General features: G+C 51.7%; 8 protein-coding genes across 8 annotated transcripts; 5 read left to right on the forward strand and 3 right to left on the reverse strand.

The window, feature by feature from the left end:
- Window positions 1–727: 727 nt before the first annotated feature.
- Window positions 728–2,818, forward strand: M431DRAFT_344008 (hypothetical protein). The gene is made up of 4 exons (XM_024914433.1): window positions 728–1,400; window positions 1,473–1,760; window positions 1,813–1,943; window positions 2,009–2,818. Exons 1-4 carry the CDS (start codon window positions 1,076–1,078, stop codon window positions 2,612–2,614), a joined length of 1,350 nt encoding a protein of 449 aa, XP_024777242.1. The 5' UTR covers window positions 728–1,075; the 3' UTR covers window positions 2,615–2,818.
- Window positions 2,819–3,573: 755 nt separating this feature from the next.
- M431DRAFT_505138 (hypothetical protein) lies at window positions 3,574–4,898 on the forward strand. The gene is made up of 3 exons (XM_024918589.1): window positions 3,574–3,737; window positions 3,912–4,339; window positions 4,465–4,898. Exons 1-3 carry the CDS (start codon window positions 3,709–3,711, stop codon window positions 4,857–4,859), a joined length of 852 nt encoding a protein of 283 aa, XP_024777243.1. The 5' UTR covers window positions 3,574–3,708; the 3' UTR covers window positions 4,860–4,898.
- Window positions 4,899–6,010: 1,112 nt separating this feature from the next.
- M431DRAFT_491802 (hypothetical protein) lies at window positions 6,011–6,208 on the reverse strand (the record flags this gene model as incomplete). The annotated part of the gene is made up of 1 exon (XM_024916937.1): window positions 6,011–6,208. The coding sequence occupies one exon, from the start codon at window positions 6,206–6,208 to the stop codon at window positions 6,011–6,013; it is 198 nt and encodes a 65-aa protein (XP_024777244.1).
- Window positions 6,194–6,914, reverse strand: M431DRAFT_344150 (hypothetical protein). The gene has a single exon (XM_024914434.1). It carries the CDS (start codon window positions 6,718–6,720, stop codon window positions 6,340–6,342), a length of 381 nt encoding a protein of 126 aa, XP_024777245.1. The 5' UTR covers window positions 6,721–6,914; the 3' UTR covers window positions 6,194–6,339.
- A 3,454-nt stretch (window positions 6,915–10,368) lies between these two features.
- M431DRAFT_77642 (hypothetical protein) lies at window positions 10,369–11,659 on the forward strand (the record flags this gene model as incomplete). The annotated part of the gene is made up of 3 exons (XM_024922598.1): window positions 10,369–10,573; window positions 10,668–10,968; window positions 11,035–11,659. 3 exons carry the CDS (start codon window positions 10,369–10,371, stop codon window positions 11,657–11,659), a joined length of 1,131 nt encoding a protein of 376 aa, XP_024777246.1.
- Window positions 11,660–12,812: 1,153 nt separating this feature from the next.
- M431DRAFT_109111 (hypothetical protein) lies at window positions 12,813–14,122 on the forward strand. Its single transcript, XM_024911697.1, has 2 exons — window positions 12,813–13,083; window positions 13,488–14,122. The coding sequence occupies exons 1-2, from the start codon at window positions 13,030–13,032 to the stop codon at window positions 13,998–14,000; spliced, it is 567 nt and encodes a 188-aa protein (XP_024777247.1). The 5' UTR covers window positions 12,813–13,029; the 3' UTR covers window positions 14,001–14,122.
- Window positions 14,123–14,247: 125 nt separating this feature from the next.
- On the reverse strand, window positions 14,248–15,716 carry M431DRAFT_109116 (hypothetical protein). Its single transcript, XM_024911698.1, has 2 exons — window positions 15,308–15,716; window positions 14,248–15,172 (listed from the first exon to the last, which is right to left on the reverse strand). Exons 1-2 carry the CDS (start codon window positions 15,395–15,397, stop codon window positions 14,747–14,749), a joined length of 516 nt encoding a protein of 171 aa, XP_024777248.1. The 5' UTR covers window positions 15,398–15,716; the 3' UTR covers window positions 14,248–14,746.
- Window positions 15,717–17,005: 1,289 nt separating this feature from the next.
- M431DRAFT_77069 (hypothetical protein) lies at window positions 17,006–18,281 on the forward strand (the record flags this gene model as incomplete). The annotated part of the gene is made up of 3 exons (XM_024922531.1): window positions 17,006–17,293; window positions 17,359–18,147; window positions 18,210–18,281. 3 exons carry the CDS (start codon window positions 17,006–17,008, stop codon window positions 18,279–18,281), a joined length of 1,149 nt encoding a protein of 382 aa, XP_024777249.1.
- Window positions 18,282–21,487: the final 3,206 nt, after the last annotated feature.

Consider the following 21,487-nt stretch of genomic DNA (forward strand, 5'->3'; position numbering starts at 1 on the left):
GGGGGCGTCTTATACCTGGACAACGAACCAACAACATGAAATCAGCCCGGTCGACACGACTCAACTCACACATCAAACCCATACTATTCCATCTTGAAAACGCCACTACCAAGACGATCTAGGCCGCTACTAGAAGCACTAAGGAACAACGGCTAAATTGCCACAATAATTGATCCGATTCCATGCAGCAACGTGCTGGCATTTCCCCAATCCATCGCGCTAGACAATAAGCAACAGCTCGATTACAGTGGGGGTTTTTGCGTTCCCTTTCCCTCTGCGCGTTCATTTGCGTGCGTATTCGCGTGTCCAGTGCTATATACTGTACGTAACCCGGGCCAAGTAAGTACCTGGTCGGCGCAAGGTGCCTGCGTAGGTACATGACCCTGCTCCCCTCCACTCTTTTCCACCTTAGTGACCGTTCACCTATTCCTATTCCTCTCCTCTTCTGTTTTTGCCTAGCAGAACACGTTGGTTCGACAGGACGGCGGCCCAAGCAGAAGCAACGCTTTTCTTTTTTTCTTCATCTCTTTTTCTCTTCTTAATCCCTCCTTTTCTCTTCAGCACGGTTTGCGCGCCGCTGGGATCGCCGCTTGATCCCCCGCCAACGGGTATTGTCGATACAAGCCCACTTTGGAAGGCAGCAGAAAAAAAAAGCAAAAAAGTCCAAAAAAATATCCATAGCTTTTGCGCGGTTCCCTGTCCTCGACCTGCTCCTCTCTTCCCCCTTGTCTGTCTGTCCCCCCCGGATTGCGGTGGCTACGCCCGCTGAGCTCTAGCCCGCTCCTTTGCTAGAGCTGTCATCTAGAATTCGGTGCATAGCAGGAATCCTACCTTATCTTGCTCCCGATTTACCAGGGCCCGTGCCGCTGTTGCAGACTGCCTGTGCTATTTATCGGGGCGGGCGCTTGTGTTTACATCGAGATAGACCGAACCAGATCCAAGGCCCATCTCTCGCTTTGTCAGAAGCAACAGCTCGCCAAAAGAGTCGCTGCGCCCATTGCCGGCCGTCCGAATTCCATCGACGCGCGACGCCCCAGCTTGCGCGACACCGACGGCGCGCTGCCCACGGCCCGCGATGAGTTCCAAGCCTCGGAAGCGCTCTCGCCCTGCTCCAGACGGCGCCTCAGCTCCTGATGGTGCTGTCCTGGACGAGAATCGTGCCGACTGTCCCTTCACCGTCACTGTCGTCTCGGAGCCGGAGCGCAATGAGAGGGACGGCCCCAAGTCGAAGAAGAGGAAGCATGACAAATCCGAGGAGGACAACAACAAAAAGGTCCAGACGCAAAACGCCGTCTTCCATCCCGAAGGCAAATTCAAGTCGAGCCAATCCTTGAAGCTCTACTACGCCGTAGACCCCCGCAAGCAATGGCTCGACATGACACGCTACAACAGCTTCGTTCGTAAGTGCCACTTCCCGCATCTCCCGGGCAACATCTGGACCCCGAGCAGCTAACCAAGCGGAACCCGTATAGTCAATGGCGTCAAATACTACACGGAAGACTTTGTCTATGTGGCGAACGAGGCAACCATGGAACGGCAAAACTCTCTGCCTGCCGGCGCCAGCAAAGTTGCCAAGAAAGCAGATTACTGGGTAGCCCGGATATTGGAGGTTCGGGCCTCGGATGAACATCACGTATATGCCCGCGTGTACTGGATGTATTGGCCTGAGGAGCTACCTCTTGGTACTATGGACGGCAAGAAGCAAATTTCTGGTCGGCAGCCATATCATGGGCAGCATGAGCTGGTCGCCTCTAATCATAGTAAGCATCCAAGCACCAATGAGTGCCTGTTGGGTCTCTAACACCGGAGTAGTGGATATTATCAATGTCGTGAGCGTCGTAATGGGCGTCAATGTCAAACAGTGGATCGAATCGAACGATGATGACATTCAAGAATCTCTGTATTGGAGACAAGCGTTCAACTGCAGGACGGCGGAGCTATCGGTATGCAATTGCTATAACTGTCGTTCCGCCTTCAGCACGGCCAGTACTAACATCTTGGCAAATAGTCGGTCGCCCTCGTCTGCAAATGCAGGACTCCCGCCAATCCCGACAAAACGTTAGTAGGATGCTCCAACAAGACGTGCGAAGAGTGGATGCATTACGATTGCCTGCTCGACGATGTCCTCACCCGAGTGTACGATCGACTAGGGACGGATATTCCTCACAAATCGGAAAAGCCGGCCATCAAGGAGGAGGCCAAGGAGGATACAAAGGCTGAGCCAAAGGAAGGAACCAAAGGAGACCTGCCCTACCGCCTGTTGAGCCCCTCAGTCGAGGGAGAGGACAGAAAGTCGCCAATCGTCGCCAACAGTGAGATAAAGGATCAAGTTCTCGTGAAGCAGGGAGATGACGAGTCGTCCAAGGACACGGAAACTCCAACACCGGCACCGCAAAATTCTCTGGATAAGTCTTCAAAATCAGTCTTGGCAAAGCGAGGAAGGCGCAAGAAGTCGTCTAAGAAACCTTGGGAGGGCCTTTTCGAAGCCACGCTCAAGATGAACGAAGGACCCACGGTCTGGGAGGTGACGGATTTGAGAGAGGGCGTCGAGGGAGGAGAGAAGAAGTGGACAGAGCCGGCATATTGCCTATTGTGCGACACTCTCATTGAGTAAACGGTGAGGCACCCGCACGCAGGATACTCTTTCCGTGGTAATATCAGGCACTGGAAATGGATTTTTTTCTTTACGTCAGCATTCCTATTTTCTGGAAAGGCGGTAATAGCGTTTGCTTCGCTCAGCTCTTCAAGACACCTTGGACAACTGGTTATATCAACATAATGTTAGGGGAGGAAGGAAGATAACAAAAAACGAATATAACCAAACAAAAAAACATCACGGCAGCGGGAAACGGCACCATGCCAGGTGACACGACACCGAAGAAGGGAGGACGAAGGACTTGGCGGGGCGTTTTGGGCGATTTTACGGTACGGGCCGGGACTATATGGTCAGGGGCATAGCAATGCGGAACACCGTTTGTCTGTTCTCTCTCATAGAGGGTCTGGAAAAGGGCGCTTGATATTTCAGGATTTGTGTGTGTTTTGGTCTTGTTGGATTTCCGACCTTGGCTGCTTGAAGTAAGGCGGGGAGGGATATTCTGTCTTGGGAGCGTTTGCTAGTATCGCGTGCTCTCTTTTGTGTTGTTTCTTATTGCCCTGGATAGGTAGATTTACAGACAAATTGGATGTTTGATGATGAGAATTGATGATGACGATGATAATAATAATGACAATTATAACAGTGAGAATGTGAATATGAAAGCATATATATAACTATATTATTTATATAATTAACAATCATTGGTTTCTCTTTTCTTGAAGATTGTTACATATACTCAATTATCATGGAATTGAGGAATCATGCAGCTTACACAGATGGGAGTTAGCAGAGCTGTCGGGTGTCTATAACTCAACTTAAGCAGCACCAAGCTACTAAGCAGCTCGAGCTCCCAACCCATCTGGTGGGGTTAATCGCTGGACTGCTCCAACAGAGCCCCAATTAGCTGATAGCTGCCGCTAGCTACTGGCTCCTTAGAGGCCCGTTACTGGTGACGTGACCCCCTGGCGACCCGACAAGTCGAAACCCCGCGACGACAATATCTTGGGCTTCTTTTACCGACCTCGTCCTGGGAGTATCACCGCAATCAACCCTCCAACTCCATCTCCAACTGATATTCGAGTCTGCATTTGTTGCAGCACATCCGCATTGAAATGGCTGCGGATCCCTTTGACTCGGCGCTGTGAGTTCTTCTCCTCCCCTTTTCCCCTCCCCCCTCCTCCATACCACGCCCAAACCATCCCATCCGCTGTTCTCGCTTCTCTCCCCCCTGATGCCCGTTGTTAATAATCCTTCTCCCACACCCAATCTCTGACCTGAAGCTGACGAAATCTTCTCTTTTTGACGTGTCCTGCAGCGATCTCCTCCGCCGCCTGAATCCGAAACACACGAGCGAGCACCTCAACGCAATCATCTCCCTGGCCCCTGACCTGACCGAAGACCTTCTCTCGTCCGTCGACCAGCCCCTCACCGTCAAGCGGTGCAGGCAGACCGGCCGAGACTACCTCCTCTGCGACTACAACCGCGACGGCGACAGCTACCGCTCGCCATGGAGCAACCAGTTCGACCCGCCGCTGGACGAGGGCGGCGTGGGCGGTGTCGGCCCGGGAGGCAGCGAGGGCGCGGGCGAGGGCGCCATCCCCAACGAGAGGGTCCGCAAGATGGAGATCAAGGCCAACGAGGCCTTTGACATCTACAGGGAGCTGTACTACGAGGGGGGCGTGAGCAGCGTGTACCTGTGGAACCTGGACGACGGATTCGCCGGCGTCGTGTTGGTCAAGAAATGTGCGTTGGCTGCATGCATTGCATCCCTCTTTTTCGTTGTCTTTGGCCTACTACTGCACACCAACCCGGTCCCAAGTCTCATGTATATCATCAATATGCTAACAACTCAATTTCCTTCCTTCTAGCTGCCACCCCCGGAACCAACACCGAGGGCGTCTGGGACTCGATCCACGTCTTCGAGGCCATTGAGCGCGGCCGAACAACCCACTACAAGCTCACATCCACCGTGATACTCTCGCTGTCCACCAACGTCGAGGGCACCGTCGGCGACATGGACCTCAGCGGCAACATGACGCGCCAGGTGGAGCAGGACCTCCCCGTGGAGAACGACGACAGCCACATTGCCAACGTCGGCCGCCTGGTGGAGGACATGGAGCTCAAGATGCGTAATTTGCTGCAGGACGTCTACTTTGGCAAGGCCAAGGATGTCGTTGGTGACTTGCGGAGTGTGGGTAGCCTGAGTGATGGTGCGAAGGAGCGGGAGACGCAGCGGGAGCTCATTGGCAGCATGAAGCGATGACGAGGAGGCAGTTTGATGAAGGATACAAATATTAGTGTGTTTTTGACAGCGATGAAAGAGTATGCGCTCGAATATATGAAAGCAAATTACGCGTCTGTAAATCTTTGAACAAAATGTTCGAAACAGTCTATTGAAAGAGTTTCTAAAATGTAGCGTTCTCTTCCTCCCCTTGACATGGAAGGATCTATCGACATGCTATCTTAGGGGTTTTAAAGGTAGCAATTAGGGGCGAATAGGGTTTTCCTCCTGTGGGATGAGTCTGAAGTCTTTGACGTGTTGACGATCTCACTCATCCTGATCGCTCCGTAGTCCTACACGTCCTGTAGCATGGTTATGCAGGGCATCGGTCTGATCTATCGAGAGGAACTCTCTTAGTTTCTACCTATTTGGATACGAATGTGAAGACCTTTGTACCGCAATAGACTCGTGCTAAAGGACCGCATCTTTCTTTTCATGTCTAATCTTTCTCCGAATCATACCGTCATGAGTGTGGACGGAGCATATTGGTCCCGAGAGATTGATTGACAGAGTCCCCGGAGTTGATAGTCTAGAAATCCAGCATCTTGAGTCTAATAAGGGTGGTATAAAGACACTTTGACTACCTTACTTTATTAGTGTATATATAATCTCGAATACTTGTGTCATGGGGAATAACGAAGATCGTATAGCATCAATGCTGTTTAACAAGAGGCCCATTCAAAATTCCTTTTTCCACTCGTTAGCTACTTTCATACACTTTAGCATCTAGCCTTTTCGAGGCGTGGGATAGATGGCTGCTTCATGGAAGAAAATGCTGCATCAAAACTGACGGAGTAGCCGTGGTAGTTGGATCGGATGGAAGGATGGAATGTATTGCTTCACACTCATCCCACATGAATTCCAGTGTGAGAATGCAAATCTGAACTTCGCCATGGGCTGCATAGAAGTGTCCGTTGCGAATTTGTCATATGAAGTCCGTGGCCATCAATGTATCGGGTATAATTCCGAACCTGGTATACCATAATCCTCTCTACTCCGTAATTCCTCTTTTTGTCATATTGAGCTCTTCAAGTCTAACGAGTTCATGCCAAATTAAGCGAGACACGAGCTTTTCACAAATCAAGAGTCCATATATCTTATTGTGGCATCATCACCACGGAAGAGATTGTGGGTCACGGCCCCGGAACTGGCTTTGCTTCTGCACTTGATATCCCTTCTGCTCTGGGCTTTTTACGAGCCCGGGGCACCACAAGACAGCGAAAATGGCCGAGGAAAATGGATGACTTGCATGCAACGACGGCCCAATGCACGACGTGCGCGTCCCTTGCAGGCAGGACCAGGATTCTCGCAAGCATCACTCGCTTGTACATGTTACATGTAGTTGCAGCGGCACGGCTCGCACAGCCCGTCCCTTTGTTTGCTCTTCTCTTTTCTTTTTTGCCAATGAATAACTGCCTGCAACAAAGTTAACAAGGCAACACGGGTATTACTACTGCTTGTGTTACTTCGTCCTTGATCGGCCTGATTTCCATCTCCCTACCCATGTCATTGTGGCTGGCAGAACCTTGCCAAAATGGACGGACCGGAGTGTATTGAATTTCCGGCACATCCTAGGCATGATCCAGACGGCAAAAGGTTTTGTAAACCAGGCATACGAAAAGCACTGCTTGTCTATATCGCCATACGGACGTGTCCAGATATGGATTTGATTTGCAAAAGAAAGGGAGCCGTATGCACAATGCAACCGACGCGGAAATATACCCGACCAAGTCCCCGTGTCCCCTGAGGGCACCAGAAAGGCTTGGACAGCCCCCGTGACGATGGGTGGTAGATTGGGTGCTGCACCGGAGCGGATCCTTGCCATGCTGCTCTTCTTTTTCATTCGCGAGGCTCTGGGACATGCCGCTCGAGATGGGACATCATCACACCGTAGCAGTTCTGCGGCTGATGCTAGCGTGCAGCTTGATCAAGCGGCACCCTTGACAAAGTGACAAAAGTATTCCACACGTCCAGGGATGAGGGCGATCTGTCTGCTGGGGCTGCGCCTTTAACCATTCTCTTTTCTTCACCCTTGTGTTTGTATCGTAGTACAGTAGTACAGATACAGCAGTAGGGGCAATGTCATCGGTGCTAGGTAGTACGGTGGACCGAGTTGGCAGCTTCAACTTATGCTCTTCCGTCTTCTACATCTCGGTCTAGGCTTTCAGACGCAGCGGAGAAGGCAAAGAGCTGAGCATGAAACACACAACGCAAGCATGGCGCTATTTGTTCATGACTCGTCGTTGGATATCTGCTGCATTGGTGCCTTGCAGGTGAGAAGATAGTCCATGAAAAGTGTGGTGGAGTTGAGCAAGCCCGCAGTTGGGGGACGGCCAACCCTTGGACTCGGTGGCGTCCAAGAAGAGCCTGCAAGGAGCACAAGCAGAGAGTTGGCAAAATCCAACCCGGAGGATAAGGTGCTATCCTTGCCAGTCTCCCTCATGCCTGTATGAGTAAACTCCGTCCTCCGCTGGCATGTGTATATTACCTCCGCAGGTGCCAACATCGTGTGTTACTACCAGTATCGTATACACAAGGACACCAACACACTAGTAAGTAATAATTGAGAGGCGAACAATGGGTCTCCCTGCTTCAACGCCCGCGTTTTCCTGTCTCACTCGTATGTGCACTGCATCCTTGGCAAGAGGCGAATAAGCCCACCATCCAAGGGACGCCTCCTGCATGTGGCAGTCAAGGAGGGCTCAAAACGTGTGTTTGACTCCGTACAATCCACGAGACGCAGAGCGAAGGCATGGGTGTGGGTCTTTGGATTTCCCTCCCTGCGCTTCGTAAAACAGGCCTGTGGGTTGACTGTTTGTAAGCCACCGTGCTTCTCCAACTGTACTCTGCAGAGACATGGGACAAGAAACATAGGCTCCATATCGTGTTTGAACATACCACTACTATGTCCAACTTCCACTGTCCCATCCTGTGGTTGATGTACGAGTAGACAGAGCGCATGAAGAGAAAGTTGGCCGACAAAATGCGGTCTGTTTCGTTTGTCTCAGACGTCGAGTCATTGGCTGAAAGCACCCTCTTCTAGAACGACGCTTGGAACATATGCAGTGAACCCCGCACCCCACGTCGCCAGTGCTTTGTTCAGATGAGAAGACGTCAAAGGATTCAAAGCTGACAGCACTTGATATGCACGTACTCACGCCAGCTGGCCTTGGGCTCTCGTTGCCCGTCCCAAGCGCTGGGGTCCGTCCCGGCGGGCCCTCTATATTACTCGGCCGGCGATGATCCAAGTATAGGCAAGGCAGAAGAGTACGAGTAGTAAATCCATCGCTCTGCTGAGAGCAATAGTGCCATGTTACGGCCGCCAGTCGCCCGTTCGGAGCGGTTCGTCCCACCTAAAGGCTGCACATGGCGCAACAAAGTCCCACTGCTTAGTGTCACAAGGGCAAAGGCCAGAAAGCGATTGCTCAAAGGTGGTGGCGCCACTCATTATTCCGGTCGGGCGGCGGCGTCGGGTCGGGTCGCAGATTGGATGCAGAAAGTACATATTTGCACATGTCATGTTGCCGGAGTTGCTGCCATCAAGGGATTCGCAGACGGATTTCAATATCCGGTCGTATTAGTGAACAATCTTGACCTGTCCTATGGGTACCAGCATGCAGCCCGGAATTACTTGCAACAAGCCGTGTAATGACGGAACGATAAGGGAGCCATGTTCAAGTACAGCGTTGTTGCTATGGCGGTGCCTGGATGCCATACTGGCTGAGTCGCAGGATCCGTCCAGGAGAGGGAAAGGTGAGACATGATGCGCATTGCGGTGAACCTAGACCTATGGGTTCCCACTTAAACAAGAGCAGCAAGACGCTTCGCTGTGCTTGGCAGACTCGAGCAGCTCCTCGAGACATGAAAACTCGGCCGACTGCGCTGTATGGCAAATAATAACAGTCCGCTTAACCCGCTACGTCGGTGGGGTGTCGGCAGGGATGCTGGGACCTGGCAGCGGTTAGCCGCTTCGAGATGTCAAGTACTGGGTAGGACCAAGTACGAGTAACACATCCGTCCTCGTACAGAAGAGCACTTGGGCTGGACAATTTCGCTCACTGTAGCTGTCAGTTGTTTGCTGGGTGAGTCTTTGTGTGGGTGACCAACCCGGGGAACAGGGAAGTTGACAAGGTCCAGCGCCTCGGAACTGTCCTGCTTTGGACCGAGTGAGTCCTGCTGTATAGTGGCTTGAAGCCATCATCAGCACTGTGTCGTGTCGTCTTGTCCAGGCCCTGTCATGCCTGTCTCATTGTCCAGTCACAGCCCATGCGTGCCTGGATGTGCCTGGAACACTCCCGCAATGCTCGCTCGGTACTTGTACTTGTTACGAGTATGGCTTGGATGGACGGTGACAAAGATGACGGCCTGCTAATTACCTTGACAAGAGTGGCCCGGCCTAGCTTCGGCTAACACCCTGTCCCGCGGACCAGAGCCTGTCCTCGTACCTGTGTAATGGCTGACAAGTTCCAATTACCCCATACTCATCAAATTCCTATGGACCACCGGACATCGTCACTGTCGCCGATACAGTAGCAGGACAAGACAAGACGAGACAAGACGGCGAATGATGCCCGGCACAGCCATTTTGACAGGTGCTTGGCAGATACAGTACATGAACATGCCCACCTGGGAGTACCTCCGTAATTACCTTGGCGGGTTACCTAGCATCAATGACATGACATGACACGACAGCTTTGGCGGTGGAAGCCAGCAAGCAGCATAACGCAGCACTGCACTGCACTGACACGGCGGTGCGTTTTCTTGTCTGCTACTGTACCTAGTGGGGGGCCTTTGGCGCTGGCTGGTGGCTCCGTAACGGGCACTTTTACGTGTATGGATGCACCTGGACTGGATTCTTCAAGGCGGCGGTAAATAGGCCAAACCCCTCCATGACCAATCCCTCGATCCGTCCATCCAAGTCCAAGCTACCTTGCCTTCCTTGCCTTGCTCTGCCTTATCCACCCATCCCTCCGTCTCAGGCACTTGGCTTGGTCTCACCTGCGAGATACAAAAGTTTGCCTTTCTGCCCTCGGCTTCCGCTTCGGCTTCCTGGCACAGTGCGTTTCTCTTCTCGTGTCTCGCAGTCTCAGGTTTTGGTTTTCCTCCGGCAGTTGTGTGGGTGATCCGGGATCCTGTACCGAACCGACTCCTCAACAGGTCAACAGCTTACCCGTACCTTGCTTTTAGTACCCAAGGCTGCCTGCGACCTCCCTCTTTTCCTCCTCTCTCCCTCTCTCTCTCTTATCCATCTTGAGCCCTCGGCATATTTGCTACTTCGCCAAACACCAGAGCAGCGACATCCGATCAGCCTCCCCCCTTGGCGACGCTGTTCTTTTCCCAACTCGAATAAAAAAAAAAAAAATAAGAGCGTAGGGGAGGGTGAAACGCAGCCGCTAATTCGAAACCGTGGCCCGCCACTGCGCGTTCTAACGACCATCTCGCTGCCACGCAGTCTCGCGCCTCGTCGACCGCCACAGCAGCAGCTTCGAAAATGGCTGACGAGAAGCCGTCGGTCCTAATCATTGGGGGCTTGGGCTATATCGGCCGCTTCCTCGCCCAGCACATCCACCAGAACAATCTTGCCTCAGAAGTCCGCCTTGTCGACAAGGTGCTGCCCCAGCTCGCTTGGCTGGCACCCGAGTTTTCGGAAGCTTGCGCCCAGAGCAAGTTCATGCAGGCCGATGCTAGCAAGCCGGGTAATTAACCGTCTTTCATTCTGTTCATTCTTCGGGGCTACTACCTCTGCCCACGAACCATCATGGCTAACAACATTTGTGCTGCTTGAAACAGAGGCTCTAGTTAAAGTGTTCGATCGACCCGATGGCAAGCAGTGGGACTATGTCTTCAACTGCGGTGGAGAGACGAGATATTCCCAGGAAGACGAGGTCTACAAGTTGAGGTCTTTGGATCTTTCCATTGCCGTTGCCGAGGAAGCTGCCAAACGCAAGGTCAAGGCGTTTATCGAACTAAGCACAGGCATGGTGTACAAGTCGGATTCGTCACCGAGCAAAGAAGGGGATAAGCTGAAGCCGTGGAGCAAGATTGCCGTTTTCAAACTGCAGGCAGAGGAGGCATTGGCTAAAATTGAAGGGTAAGCCACACTGGGTCCCCCTCTTGGCTCCGTGTCTTGTTTTATCTAACAAAGGTGTGCCTACAGGCTTAACCTCGCGGTTGTCCGTCTCCCCCATGTGTACGGCCCTTATGCTTCTCAGTGGGTTGCGACAGCACTCTGCATGGCCCGCGTCTATCAGCATCTCGAAGGGGAAATGAAGTGGCTGTGGACCAAGGACCTGCGAACTAACACAGCGCACATCCACGATGTAGTCCGAGCCCTTTGGGACACTGCTACCTGGTATGACGCCGGCAAGGCCAAATGGAACGAGAGCGAGATGGGCAAGGTGCCCATATTCAACGTGGTGGACAAGGGCGCCACTACGCAAGGAACCATGGCTGACATTATCGGCGAAATCTTCAAAATCGAGACGGGCTTCCAAGGACAGTTGATCAGCACCTTTGCGAGAATGAACCTTGACAGCGTCGTGGATGATGTTAATGACGAGATTCTTGGCCCCTGGGCCGATCTGCTATCCGACGCCGGCATTACACGACCAGGTCCCCTGACGCCATTCATGGAGAAGGAACTCCTCAAAGATACCGACCTCAGCATGGATGGCAGCAGGCTGGAGGAAATCTTGGGCTTCAAGTACGAGAAGCCAGTCATCACAAAAGAGCTTATCGAAGAAGTCATTGAGAGCTACAAGCAGATGAAATGGTGGCCATGAGAGAGAGGTTGAGAAGGCCCTCACACGGCACTTGGAGTGTGAGAAATCAGAAGCATGGCCAAATGGCCGATTCGACGCCGAAATCGTATTACTTTTTGACAGGTATGCATATCTGAAAAGCAAGCGGCCGATTGACGCCCAAGCAGACTTCGTGGCTGAACAGCTTATGGAAGGGGACGGATGGTCCCCTGAAGTAAGGAAACAACACCAGGCGTGGTAGTCTTGGGATTCATGGCGATAATGACTGAGGATTTAAACGAGCCAGGAAGCGACTTCTGGTTGATGTATCATTAGATATCCACATGGTTCCGGAAGAAGTAGCACGATATCCGCCCGGGGTTGAGTTCAAATACAGATGCAGGGCTTGTCTTTTTTTTGTCTTTTTCATTTTTATTTCAGGATATCTCCCCATTTGGTTTCTATTCTTGTTACATTTATTCTGAAGATATCAAGGGGTTGATGGAATACGGGTAATGGGTTATGGTCTGTTGTTGGTGGCAATTGCCGAGTGTGTGAGGAGGTATGCTGTTTACCCGTGCTGTTCTACACATGTTCCTAGTGGCTTTTCTTTGCCAACAATATGATGTTTATTAGACATAATACGGCTCCTCTCATATGACTCTATATCTAGTACTCTGAGCATTTTTTGCAAATATCATATCCCCATGGTAGAGAATTCAGGAAGCTAGCTACTTTACCATATGCCAGCATCTCGTGTGATGTTTGCGTACGCTCGGTGTACTTGCTGGTATCAAGACCGAGATGGGGTCATGCTATCCAGGCCCAAGCTTGGTAGTGCCGGATCAATAGGGACGTACCAACCTCGGACCCGTCAGTTAGCAAGTATAAAAGTGCCTCAGTTTGTAAATCTTGTCAAAATCCGGCGCAATTCCTGTTGACGACGGGTAATTGAACCCCATCAGATGTCATTTCGAGCAAGAGGGGCACGAGCAACCAGTCGAAATGGGGGAGGAGATTGGCCTCCATAGGTACTTTGGGGAGATGGGGGAATCTTTTAGCGGACTAGGCCCGGTTACTCAGCTCATGGCTTAGTGCCTGTTTGGGAGAGTGTCGCCAGGGTGTGCATTGCATGTGAGGACTAATAGCCAGCAGCGCCTCGGAAGATGGCGACCAGTTGGTGCTGCGGAAAAGCGCTGCAAGCTTGTGATAGTTCCCACCAGAGCTTGCATTTAATGCGCACGACTTGCACCCTCTTTAGGCCACCCTCTTTTTTGTCGAAGGAGCCCCAACTCTTTTTTGTTTTCTGTATTTCTCACTCTCTCACTCTCTCACTCTCACCCTCTCTCTGGTTTTTTTTTTTTTCTTCTTTCTGTTGGTTACCAGCTAAGTGAAGCTCAACAACCGCAAACATGGCTGCCCCCTCGAGCAAGACCACCAAGAACCTCAATGGCAAATGGACCATGGTAAGAAGCTCCAGAATTCCAATTCCCCGACATCCCCCTTGCCTATTTCACTGTCACTCGCATTTGGTCACCCCTGTCTCGAGCGGAAGCGCCCGCCAAGAGGGGGATTTGGTTTACCCCTCCCCCACTATGAGAGCTTCTCTCGTCACCTGGCGAAAAAAACCAGCGCCAACCGCGCTCCATGAGGACGATGAGCTTCTCTCGTTCTACTAGCTGGGAAGGGGAAGCTGGCTAGCAGTAGAGCGGAAGGCATCGTGATGGGCAGTGACGATGTGTACACCCGGAAAAGTGATTGTGTATTCGCTTTACACCTCCGTGTCTTCCGACGGGATTGTCTCGATAAAATGACATCAGCACGGGAAGAAGAGAGCATCTCCACTAACGGCACACACAACAACGCATAGAACAAGACGCTCTCCGACTCCTCGGAGCCGGTGCTCTCCCTGCAGGGCGTCGGCTACCTCATCCGCAAGGGCATCAGCCTGGCCACCATCACCATCGAGGTCGAGCAGTACGAGGGCCCGCCCAAGCCTCCCAACACCGCCGCCGACGTCGTCACGCACATCGACATCAAGCAGTCCGCGTCGGGCCTGTCGAGCACGCAGGAGAACCGCTGCTTCGACAACTTCCCGCGCGACCACACCGACTGGCTGTTTGGTACCGTGACGGGCCGGAGCCGCTGGGTGAGCCTGGACGAGGTCACTGACGAGTTCCTCAAGAAGGGCTGGGAGGTTGAGGGTGAGGGTCAGAGCTTCATCACCAACATTGCTGAGAACAAGGAGAAGGGCTGGGTTGCTGAGCAGGTCTGGGGTTTTCAGATTGTTGATGGCGAGCGTAGATACTGCAGACATGTTGTTGTGACTAAGGGAGAGGAGCGGGCTCAGATCCGACTCGTCTACGACTTTAACGAAGAGTAAAGGGGGTTCTTTTGTGTGACAGGTGCTTATTTTGATATCATATAGAAGAGCTGAGGGCCTTCGTGTTTGTTTCTTCAATAATAAATAAAGAGAGTAGCTATACAACACCCTAACTGGGTTATCAAAAGCCCTAGCGACTGAGTGAAGTCATATCTAGTGCCGTAACAAGATGCTGAGGAAGTGTCCTTTGTCTGCCATATCCTCCAAAGTGTCTGCTACTTCCACGACTTTCTTCTGGGATCTGCTTCGCCATCTTCGTGATATTAATACATATACTGGTTAGTATTAGGTAACCGTATATTGTGTGCTATGTAACTTAAACATCGGATGCCTGGTATTCAATTTGACGATCTGAATAGCTGCCCCTTCAATGAGCACATAACTTTTACCAAGAGGCATCCTTTCGAGGAAGATATTTTTAAGACGTGATTTATTCTGATATAGTGTTGAACCCAGCATCATGAGTAGTTATATCTGCGTGCACTGCAGCCTGTCTTCTTCATGAGCAAAACAGTCCTTTTCACCACGCTTTGCACAAATGACTTCCCAGCTCCCCTCATCAAGTGCAAGCAAACAAGCCCAATAGAAGTTCCAACGCATGTTGAATATGGCCAAATGTCTTCCAAACGCCGTCTAGGGCTTCAAAAAGCGCACATACTTCCCACCCACTTACCCGTCGTAAAGATACGGGTCTGCCCTGTTTCGAATTCAACCCGCTGCCCCCTCCATATCCCTCAGCAACTCACTTAAGCAGGCCGCCTCTTGACAAACTCTTCCAAGTCCTGCACCGTCGCCACACCCAGCACAAATCTCCGGTTCTCATCCGTGATGACAGCAAACTCTTCCTTCCATGTCCCGTCGTTCTTGTCGCCGCGGAAAAAGGCTTCGAGCTCCTCCAGCGGGGTCTGCATGGTGATGACCCGATACGTGCGGCCTTTGCGCTGGAACCGTGTCATGGCGGCGGAGAGGGGGTCGCTGGGCTGGACGCGGCCGGCCTCCAGGAGGGACTGCAGGTGGGGGATGGAGATGTAGCCGAGCAGGGCACGGGTTTCCGAGTCGACGATGGTGAGGTGTGTGTATTCGCGCTCAAAGGCTGACATCATGGCGAGGGAGATTGCGTCAGATGGATTGAGAGAGAGGGCGGCAGGAGGGTCAAGATCTTCGACTGTGGCCTGCGAGATGAGATGTTCTGTCAGCTAGGGGTTCGATTGATGTAAAACGACGCATTGGCAAAGCTTGAAGACTCCTTGAATACATAGGATGGTCTAGGCGCATGCCGAGTCGCCAAAGATCGTTGTCCAACTTACGCCTCGATATCTTGAAGACCAGGCCGTGGAGAAGGGAGCGGTCGCCACGGGGCCAGCCGAGGCGGGCTGATGCGTCAATGTGGTGGCCATGGCTAATGTCTGATGCTCGCTCTGTTTTGGGGCCGAATGCGATGGTGTTGTAGAAACGAAGATTTTCCTTGTCTGGCCTTGAAGCAAAGATGACTCTGGCGGCAGATATTGGCAAATCGCTGGGGTCAATTGAGCCACCGCGGGGCGTGATTAGCTCAGCATCCAGGCCTATTTCGGCGGGGTTGTCGCTGAGCTTGGAACTGCCCGTATAATTTCATGTGATGACCTATTTCATGTCATCAATCTTCTGGATATTTTTCTCATACTACATTAGTTTCTAGATGTAAGTTTTAAATCCTAGTGGGAGATTCGAACAAAGGTTAGAAATATGATTATATATTCTCTTGTCTTGTGCTTTGAATGCGACATCGGGTTTCCACTTTCGCAGCAGAATCGCTCCCATAAACTCTCCTGATAGCATGGAAAGAGAGGAATGATGGATAGAACAAGTTCCAACTCGAAACTCAATTCGCATGAGTGCATCCTTATCGCATTCTCTCAGCCCCTATGCATGCGTCTGTTTCGGGATACATATCGTCTGCAACGCCTTGGTCTTTTGTGGACACCATCTTTAACTCCGAATCGTCCCGCTTCGCCTTCGCATGGCTCTCCGGCACGCCTGGCAAGTGGAGTATTTCATGTGAAGCTCCTAGCCGGTCCGTGCGGCTTCTCGATCGATTTCTATCGGGTTTTATGGATGACGATCTTTGGTTATTGCCCAGTAATACCGCAGCTTGTGCCGATGCTGCAGCCTCGGTATTATATGGACGAACATGCTGAAAGCCATACAGCTTCGGTCAAAAAGCCACGAGATTCGGCTTCCATTATCATTAAACTCTGTACCTGAAAAGCAGCTGTATCAAAGTCGCGATTGATCCGACAGCTCCCATGACAGATTATTCTATGCTTCTTGAATCTGGACATTGGTGGGGCAGAGAGCTACTTCCACTACGGAGAGCCACCCCCATAGCGGCTCCGTACCTCTAAGCCGTGTTTTAGTACCTCGACTTTGCTAGAGCGGCCGTCATTGATCGCTCGCTGCTCGGGCGCTGAGAAGCCGTTATCTTGACGTCGAGTGATGTCACGCTTTTTGCTGCTTTCCCGTCCGTGGTGGCCTGGCATGCCTGGTTCCGCGGACTTTATCCGGGAGTATCACTGGGCTTGTTCCTTCCTGCGACATTTATAACTTCTTGAATCCTTTACGCAACTTGTCTGTATTGCCTCATTTCCTCTCCTTGCATTCCATCTCGCGACCCTCGCTGCATAGGCAATTGTCGCGTGCGAGTCGGCTACTTACTATCTATAGGTACAAGTGACAGGTGTGGCCCTGTGAGTTCCTCTCCATTGACAGAAGTGGCTGCTCTTAAAGCTGCCAGTTGCGCCAGCTGCTCTTCTACGGCCTTTCTTCATCCCCTCTCCGCTTAGCCACAAGAGCGTAGTCGCTTCTAGCACGTTTCCCACGTTTCCCTCCTCCTTCCCAAGTCCTTGTACATGTCACGATCCTACCTAGGCAATTGGACACTTGCAGCGTTCTAATTGCGGTTTCAATCGGCTTCATAGGCAAACCTCTGCTGTCGGAAACTTCGGCGCGCCAATCCACCTCTCGCCATGGCACACCTCTATCCCAAGGCTGATGCCTTGAAGGGCGCCTTCTTCAGCCCAGCATCTACAAATCACAACTCGCAGAATACGGCGACTCCTCTCCAGGCTCGCCCTGAACTCTACGGAGCTTGGTCCGTGGTGGACAACGCCAAAGATAAGGCCGTGAAACTGAGCAATGAAGCTACCAAGGAATTCGAAAAGGCCAGTTCCGCAGCGCAAGCCAAGGCCGGAAAGATTGAGCTGTACTCTGGAAAGTATTACGCGGCGTGTACTTTTGGAGGATTGATGGCATGTGTGAGTAATTGATCGTTGTCTCTCATTGTCTGTGCACTGCGCTCACTCACATATCTCTTCACCAGGGTCTCACTCACACTGCCGTCACACCTCTTGATTTCGTCAAAACTCGCCGTCAGGTCGACTCATCCCTATACAAGAGCAATTTCGAAGCATGGGGAAAGATTTACCGTGCTCAAGGCCTCCGTGGCATCTTCACTGGCTGGAGCCCCACCTTCTTTGGTTACTCGGCCCAAGGTGCCTTCAAGTATGGATGGTATGAGTACTTCAAGAAAACATATTCCGACCTTGCTGGTCCGGAAGCTGCCCACAAGTATAAGACTGGTCTGTATCTAGCCGCCTCGGCTTCAGCTGAATTCCTGGCCGACATTGCCCTCTGCCCCATGGAAGCTATCAAGGTTCGAATGCAGGGAGGCTCGCCTAACCCCTACACGGGTGCTCTCGATGGATTCAGCAAAATCACTGCAAAGGAAGGTTATGCTGGTCTCTACAAAGGTCTTTATCCCCTCTGGGGCCGTCAAATCCCTTACACGATGATGAAGTTTGCCTCGTTTGAAACTATCGTTGAGATGATCTACGCTCGTCTGCCTGGACAAAAGGACGACTACGGCAAGGCTGCGCAGACTGGTGTCTCCTTCACTGCTGGTTACCTGGCTGGTATTCTTTGTGCTATCGTCTCTCACCCGGCAGATGTCATGGTCAGCAAGCTTAACTCGGTCCGCGAGCCCGGAGAGGGTTTCGGTTCCGCCGTGGGTCGTATCTACAAGGACATTGGCTTCAGAGGTCTGTGGAACGGCCTACCTATGCGAATTGTCATGATTGGCACCTTGACTGGTCTCCAGTGGATGATTTACGTAAGTATCTTGTTTGATGAAGATGGGGGGATTGTAGACATCGTGCTGACCTTGTATCATAGGACTACTTCAAGATCTTCATGGGCTTGCCCACCACCGGCGGCGCTGCCCCGCCTCCCGAGGAGAAGAAATAGAGAGTATAGATGGACAAGGCTTGGTAGGTCAAAGGGAGCTTCTTGAGGTCGGATCTGAGTTTGTCTCATGAATTATATTGCAACGTGGTTGTGGTCCGTTCCATTAATGAGTTTAAAAAGGGAGGGGAACATCGTCTTGCGAGTTTTACACCTCTCAAGTCGTTATATAGTTGTAAGAATATATCCATGTATTGCATCACCACTACTTACAAAATCCTCTCTGGCGGTTGCAGGCCAACTCTATACTCTTATATCTCCGTATGTCATCCGAATGCGGCAGCGGCAAGTGTTCCCTTACAATTTCATGTCGGAGCTAGCTGAAACGCTTTCTCTTTACAATCTAGAATGAGACGGAGAATTCGGAGTAAACAATCACGACTGCCACGATTGGCCAGAACGCCGGAATAAAGACCGCGGAGATATAATGGCATCTTGAGCACTCCGTAGTTTCTCATTGGAGACTTGGGATTGGACCAACGCCTTGGCAAAGCCACGGCCAAGTCGGCAATGGATATCCGAGAGAGAATGTCCGATTGGCGTTTCTTTACTCCCTCCAGTTCAATATTATACGTTGGACCTGTTTGGCTCATATTTTGATTGGATACAGCCATAGACATGCATTCTTGGTTCCTCTTCAACCAAGGTAAACGGGCGTGATGTATCCAGTGCTGGCACAAATCGGCTGCTTAAATCCGCGGGGCAAGGTCTCCGATGCATTTTCGGGTTGCAGGTGTGAGACTCGGGTATACGCTCCACAGAAAACGAGCGGCAGATGGAGAAAATGATGAGCAAAGAAGCGAAGGGAAAGGGCCGACTGGGCTGAACGGGCGAAAGAGAGAAAAGAGATTTGTGATGGATGGAGGGATTGCCAAGGGCGTTGGTTGGCCGAGAGAGCAGCGGCGGACGGGTAAAGTAGAAAAAGCTGGGCATTTGGCTGATGAATCAAACTGGGGGGTTAGGTTGGGCATATACTGTGTGTAAGGTAAGCTGCATCTAATCTACCTATGTAGCTAAGGATCTACAATATTTCGCCCTTTTTCTCTGTCTGTTTCCTGTTGTTCTTTTTTTGTTGGGTTGTGGACGAGGCTCGGTGTGCGTTTTGAGAAAGCCTAGATCTGGATGCCGAGAGGGATTTGTCATTGTGTTCGATTCCGAGCCGGATGGCGTGTTGGGTTGCAGCAGAGATACCAGGTCCAGGTCCATCCTTCAGGGCTAGCAAACGGAACGGAGGAGCTGGTGGGGATGATGTGCTTGGGTCCTGTCAGGCTATCGTCGCATTATCGATCTGTGGGATGACGTTCCGGCGGAGTAGCACGAGTTGCCTGGGCGTTGAATCTGCGCTCCGTCTTTTGAGTTAGAAGGATGGCAGGATTTCATGTTACGGTTGTTTCCACATTTGTTCTCCGAACGGTCATGTGTTGACGGTATGAAGCTGCAAAACAGAGCTTTTGTCGTTGCCTACCTGCTGTACTACAGTACAAAGGTATGGATGGTGGAGTGGATGCCTGTGCTATGGTGATCCGGCTGAGAAGCGCAACACGAAGTAAAGGTCATGTTTCTTTTTTTAGAGCGAGAAATGGGGAGACAAGAGGCACACGACCTGTGAAGATTCCTTACCATGAGCTACTAGCTTGGGTCCATGTGAATATGTTGGTTGGACAGCACTGGAGCGCTTGTACGAAGCACTACTGTACAGCAGCTCAGCTTCAAAGTTCCAGACAGACGGTTGAAGGCTGTTGCCAGTTGGTAATATGGAACGAATGCACGAGCACCCACAAAACTGTCAGAAACAAGTCTTGTACAGTAAATGCCCATGCACGCAGGTGAAACTGATGCTGCTACAGCGCTCGTACAGGCATTCCACACAAGCTACTGCTGCATGGCATTTAAGCGCCGCCCATTCATGTCATTGCCTGCGGAGCTTTGGACAGACCTGAAGGAGCCTGCATTGCAAAGTTCCCTGGTGTCTGGCCGGGGCCCTTTTTTGGTCCAAAGCCACGTTATTTCTCTTGGCTAGCAAGGGGTTCTTCCCCACAACACCACCATGGCGATGCGAGCAAGAACCGCTGCGATTCGTTGCGGCTGTTTGGGAGAGTCGACTCTAGTGCTAAGAGGCCGCTCGAGTACGTTGTATTATACACTGTAGTGCCTGGAGGTACCCGCTGTACTGTAAGGATCCATGCCTGAACCAAGGCTGGCTGGCATGATTGACAAGGCGGGGGTGGAGGAGGAGGATCGCGGGCGATGATCAGACGGCCAGGACGAGCAGATGGGACGAGCAGATGGAGGTCAAAGTGCCTGCATACCAGTATCAACGTGCTCCGTAACGGCTAGGCAAAAATAACCTGAAAACCCACAGCGAGAGGGCAAAAAAAACATGCCTAGTCATGTGAGGCGATAGGCGAATCTGTCGGTAGAGTTAAGGGATTGATAGCATCATAATAGACGCAAACCACCGATGCGATGCGATGCTCCGCAGATAGGCAATTTATTGCACGCTGCAATCAATCGCCATGAGGCACTGTTGCATTCGAGCCCCGAGTACCAATACGGTACATGTGCCTTGCTTTGCTTGTTTCGCCCGCTGTGCCATTGGAAAGAAGAAAAAAAGGCGGAGCTCAGGCGAAACGAAAACCGCTCGCTGCCCGGGTTGGCGTCATCTTCTGCCAGCCCACTCGGCTAATATCCAACTTTTTTTTCCCTCTTGTCTCTCTTCTTTCGTAAACGTCCGGCGACATATTCTGGCGCGCTGACGAAATGAGGCGTTTGCCGGAGCAGACAAATCAAAGTGTGGCAAAGCTTTTTCGCGAGAATTGACTTTCTTTTTCCAGCCCTCTCCTCGTTTTCCCGACGAGAGCAAGAAAGCAAGAAGACTGGAGTTGGGGATATCCCCTCGTGTACGAGTATGAGTGCGAGTGCAAGTACTCGAACGGGGAATCAAATGAAGTGCTCGAACTGAAGATAGTTGATGCATTAGTGCTGGAGCAAGCGTGCCGTACAGACCACACAAACCCAGCAAGACGCTGCATGGTGTGCATAGCGTCGCATGCAGCAAAGGGAGATGCCTCCGCGTGGCTTACCCCGGATATATCATACGACAAACGCAGCCCAGCTGGATGGGTCTCGTCTCTTGTGCCTCGTGCGTGCGTGTTTCGGTCTCTCCACTCGATCGATGAGGGCCAGTTGCTTTTTGCTGCTAGCGAGGA

This window comes from Trichoderma harzianum (assembly GCF_003025095.1).
Source record: "Trichoderma harzianum CBS 226.95 unplaced genomic scaffold M431scaffold_3, whole genome shotgun sequence".
NCBI lineage: Eukaryota > Fungi > Ascomycota > Sordariomycetes > Hypocreales > Hypocreaceae > Trichoderma > Trichoderma harzianum.

Bases quoted from the DNA above. Each gene is read 5' to 3' on its own strand.
- M431DRAFT_109111 (XM_024911697.1), top strand. From the start codon at position 13,030: ATGGCTGCCCCCTCGAGCAAGACCACCAAGAACCTCAATGGCAAATGG. The intron at 13,084-13,487 runs GTAAGAAGCTCC...AACAACGCATAG, and splicing joins TCAATGGCAAATGGACCATG to AACAAGACGCTCTCCGACTC.
- M431DRAFT_344008 (XM_024914433.1), top strand. From the start codon at position 1,076: ATGAGTTCCAAGCCTCGGAAGCGCTCTCGCCCTGCTCCAGACGGCGCC. The intron at 1,401-1,472 runs GTAAGTGCCACT...GAACCCGTATAG, and splicing joins ACGCTACAACAGCTTCGTTC to TCAATGGCGTCAAATACTAC. The intron at 1,944-2,008 runs GTATGCAATTGC...CTTGGCAAATAG, and splicing joins GCAGGACGGCGGAGCTATCG to TCGGTCGCCCTCGTCTGCAA.
- M431DRAFT_505138 (XM_024918589.1), top strand. From the start codon at position 3,709: ATGGCTGCGGATCCCTTTGACTCGGCGCT. The intron at 3,738-3,911 runs GTGAGTTCTTCT...CGTGTCCTGCAG, and splicing joins GATCCCTTTGACTCGGCGCT to CGATCTCCTCCGCCGCCTGA. The intron at 4,340-4,464 runs GTGCGTTGGCTG...CCTTCCTTCTAG, and splicing joins CGTCGTGTTGGTCAAGAAAT to CTGCCACCCCCGGAACCAAC.
- M431DRAFT_344150 (XM_024914434.1), bottom strand. From the start codon at position 6,720: ATGAAAAAGAAGAGCAGCATGGCAAGGATCCGCTCCGGTGCAGCACCC.
- M431DRAFT_109116 (XM_024911698.1), bottom strand. From the start codon at position 15,397: ATGGCCACCACATTGACGCATCAGCCCGCCTCGGCTGGCCCCGTGGCG. The intron at 15,173-15,307 runs GTAAGTTGGACA...CTCATCTCGCAG, and splicing joins GGTCTTCAAGATATCGAGGC to GCCACAGTCGAAGATCTTGA.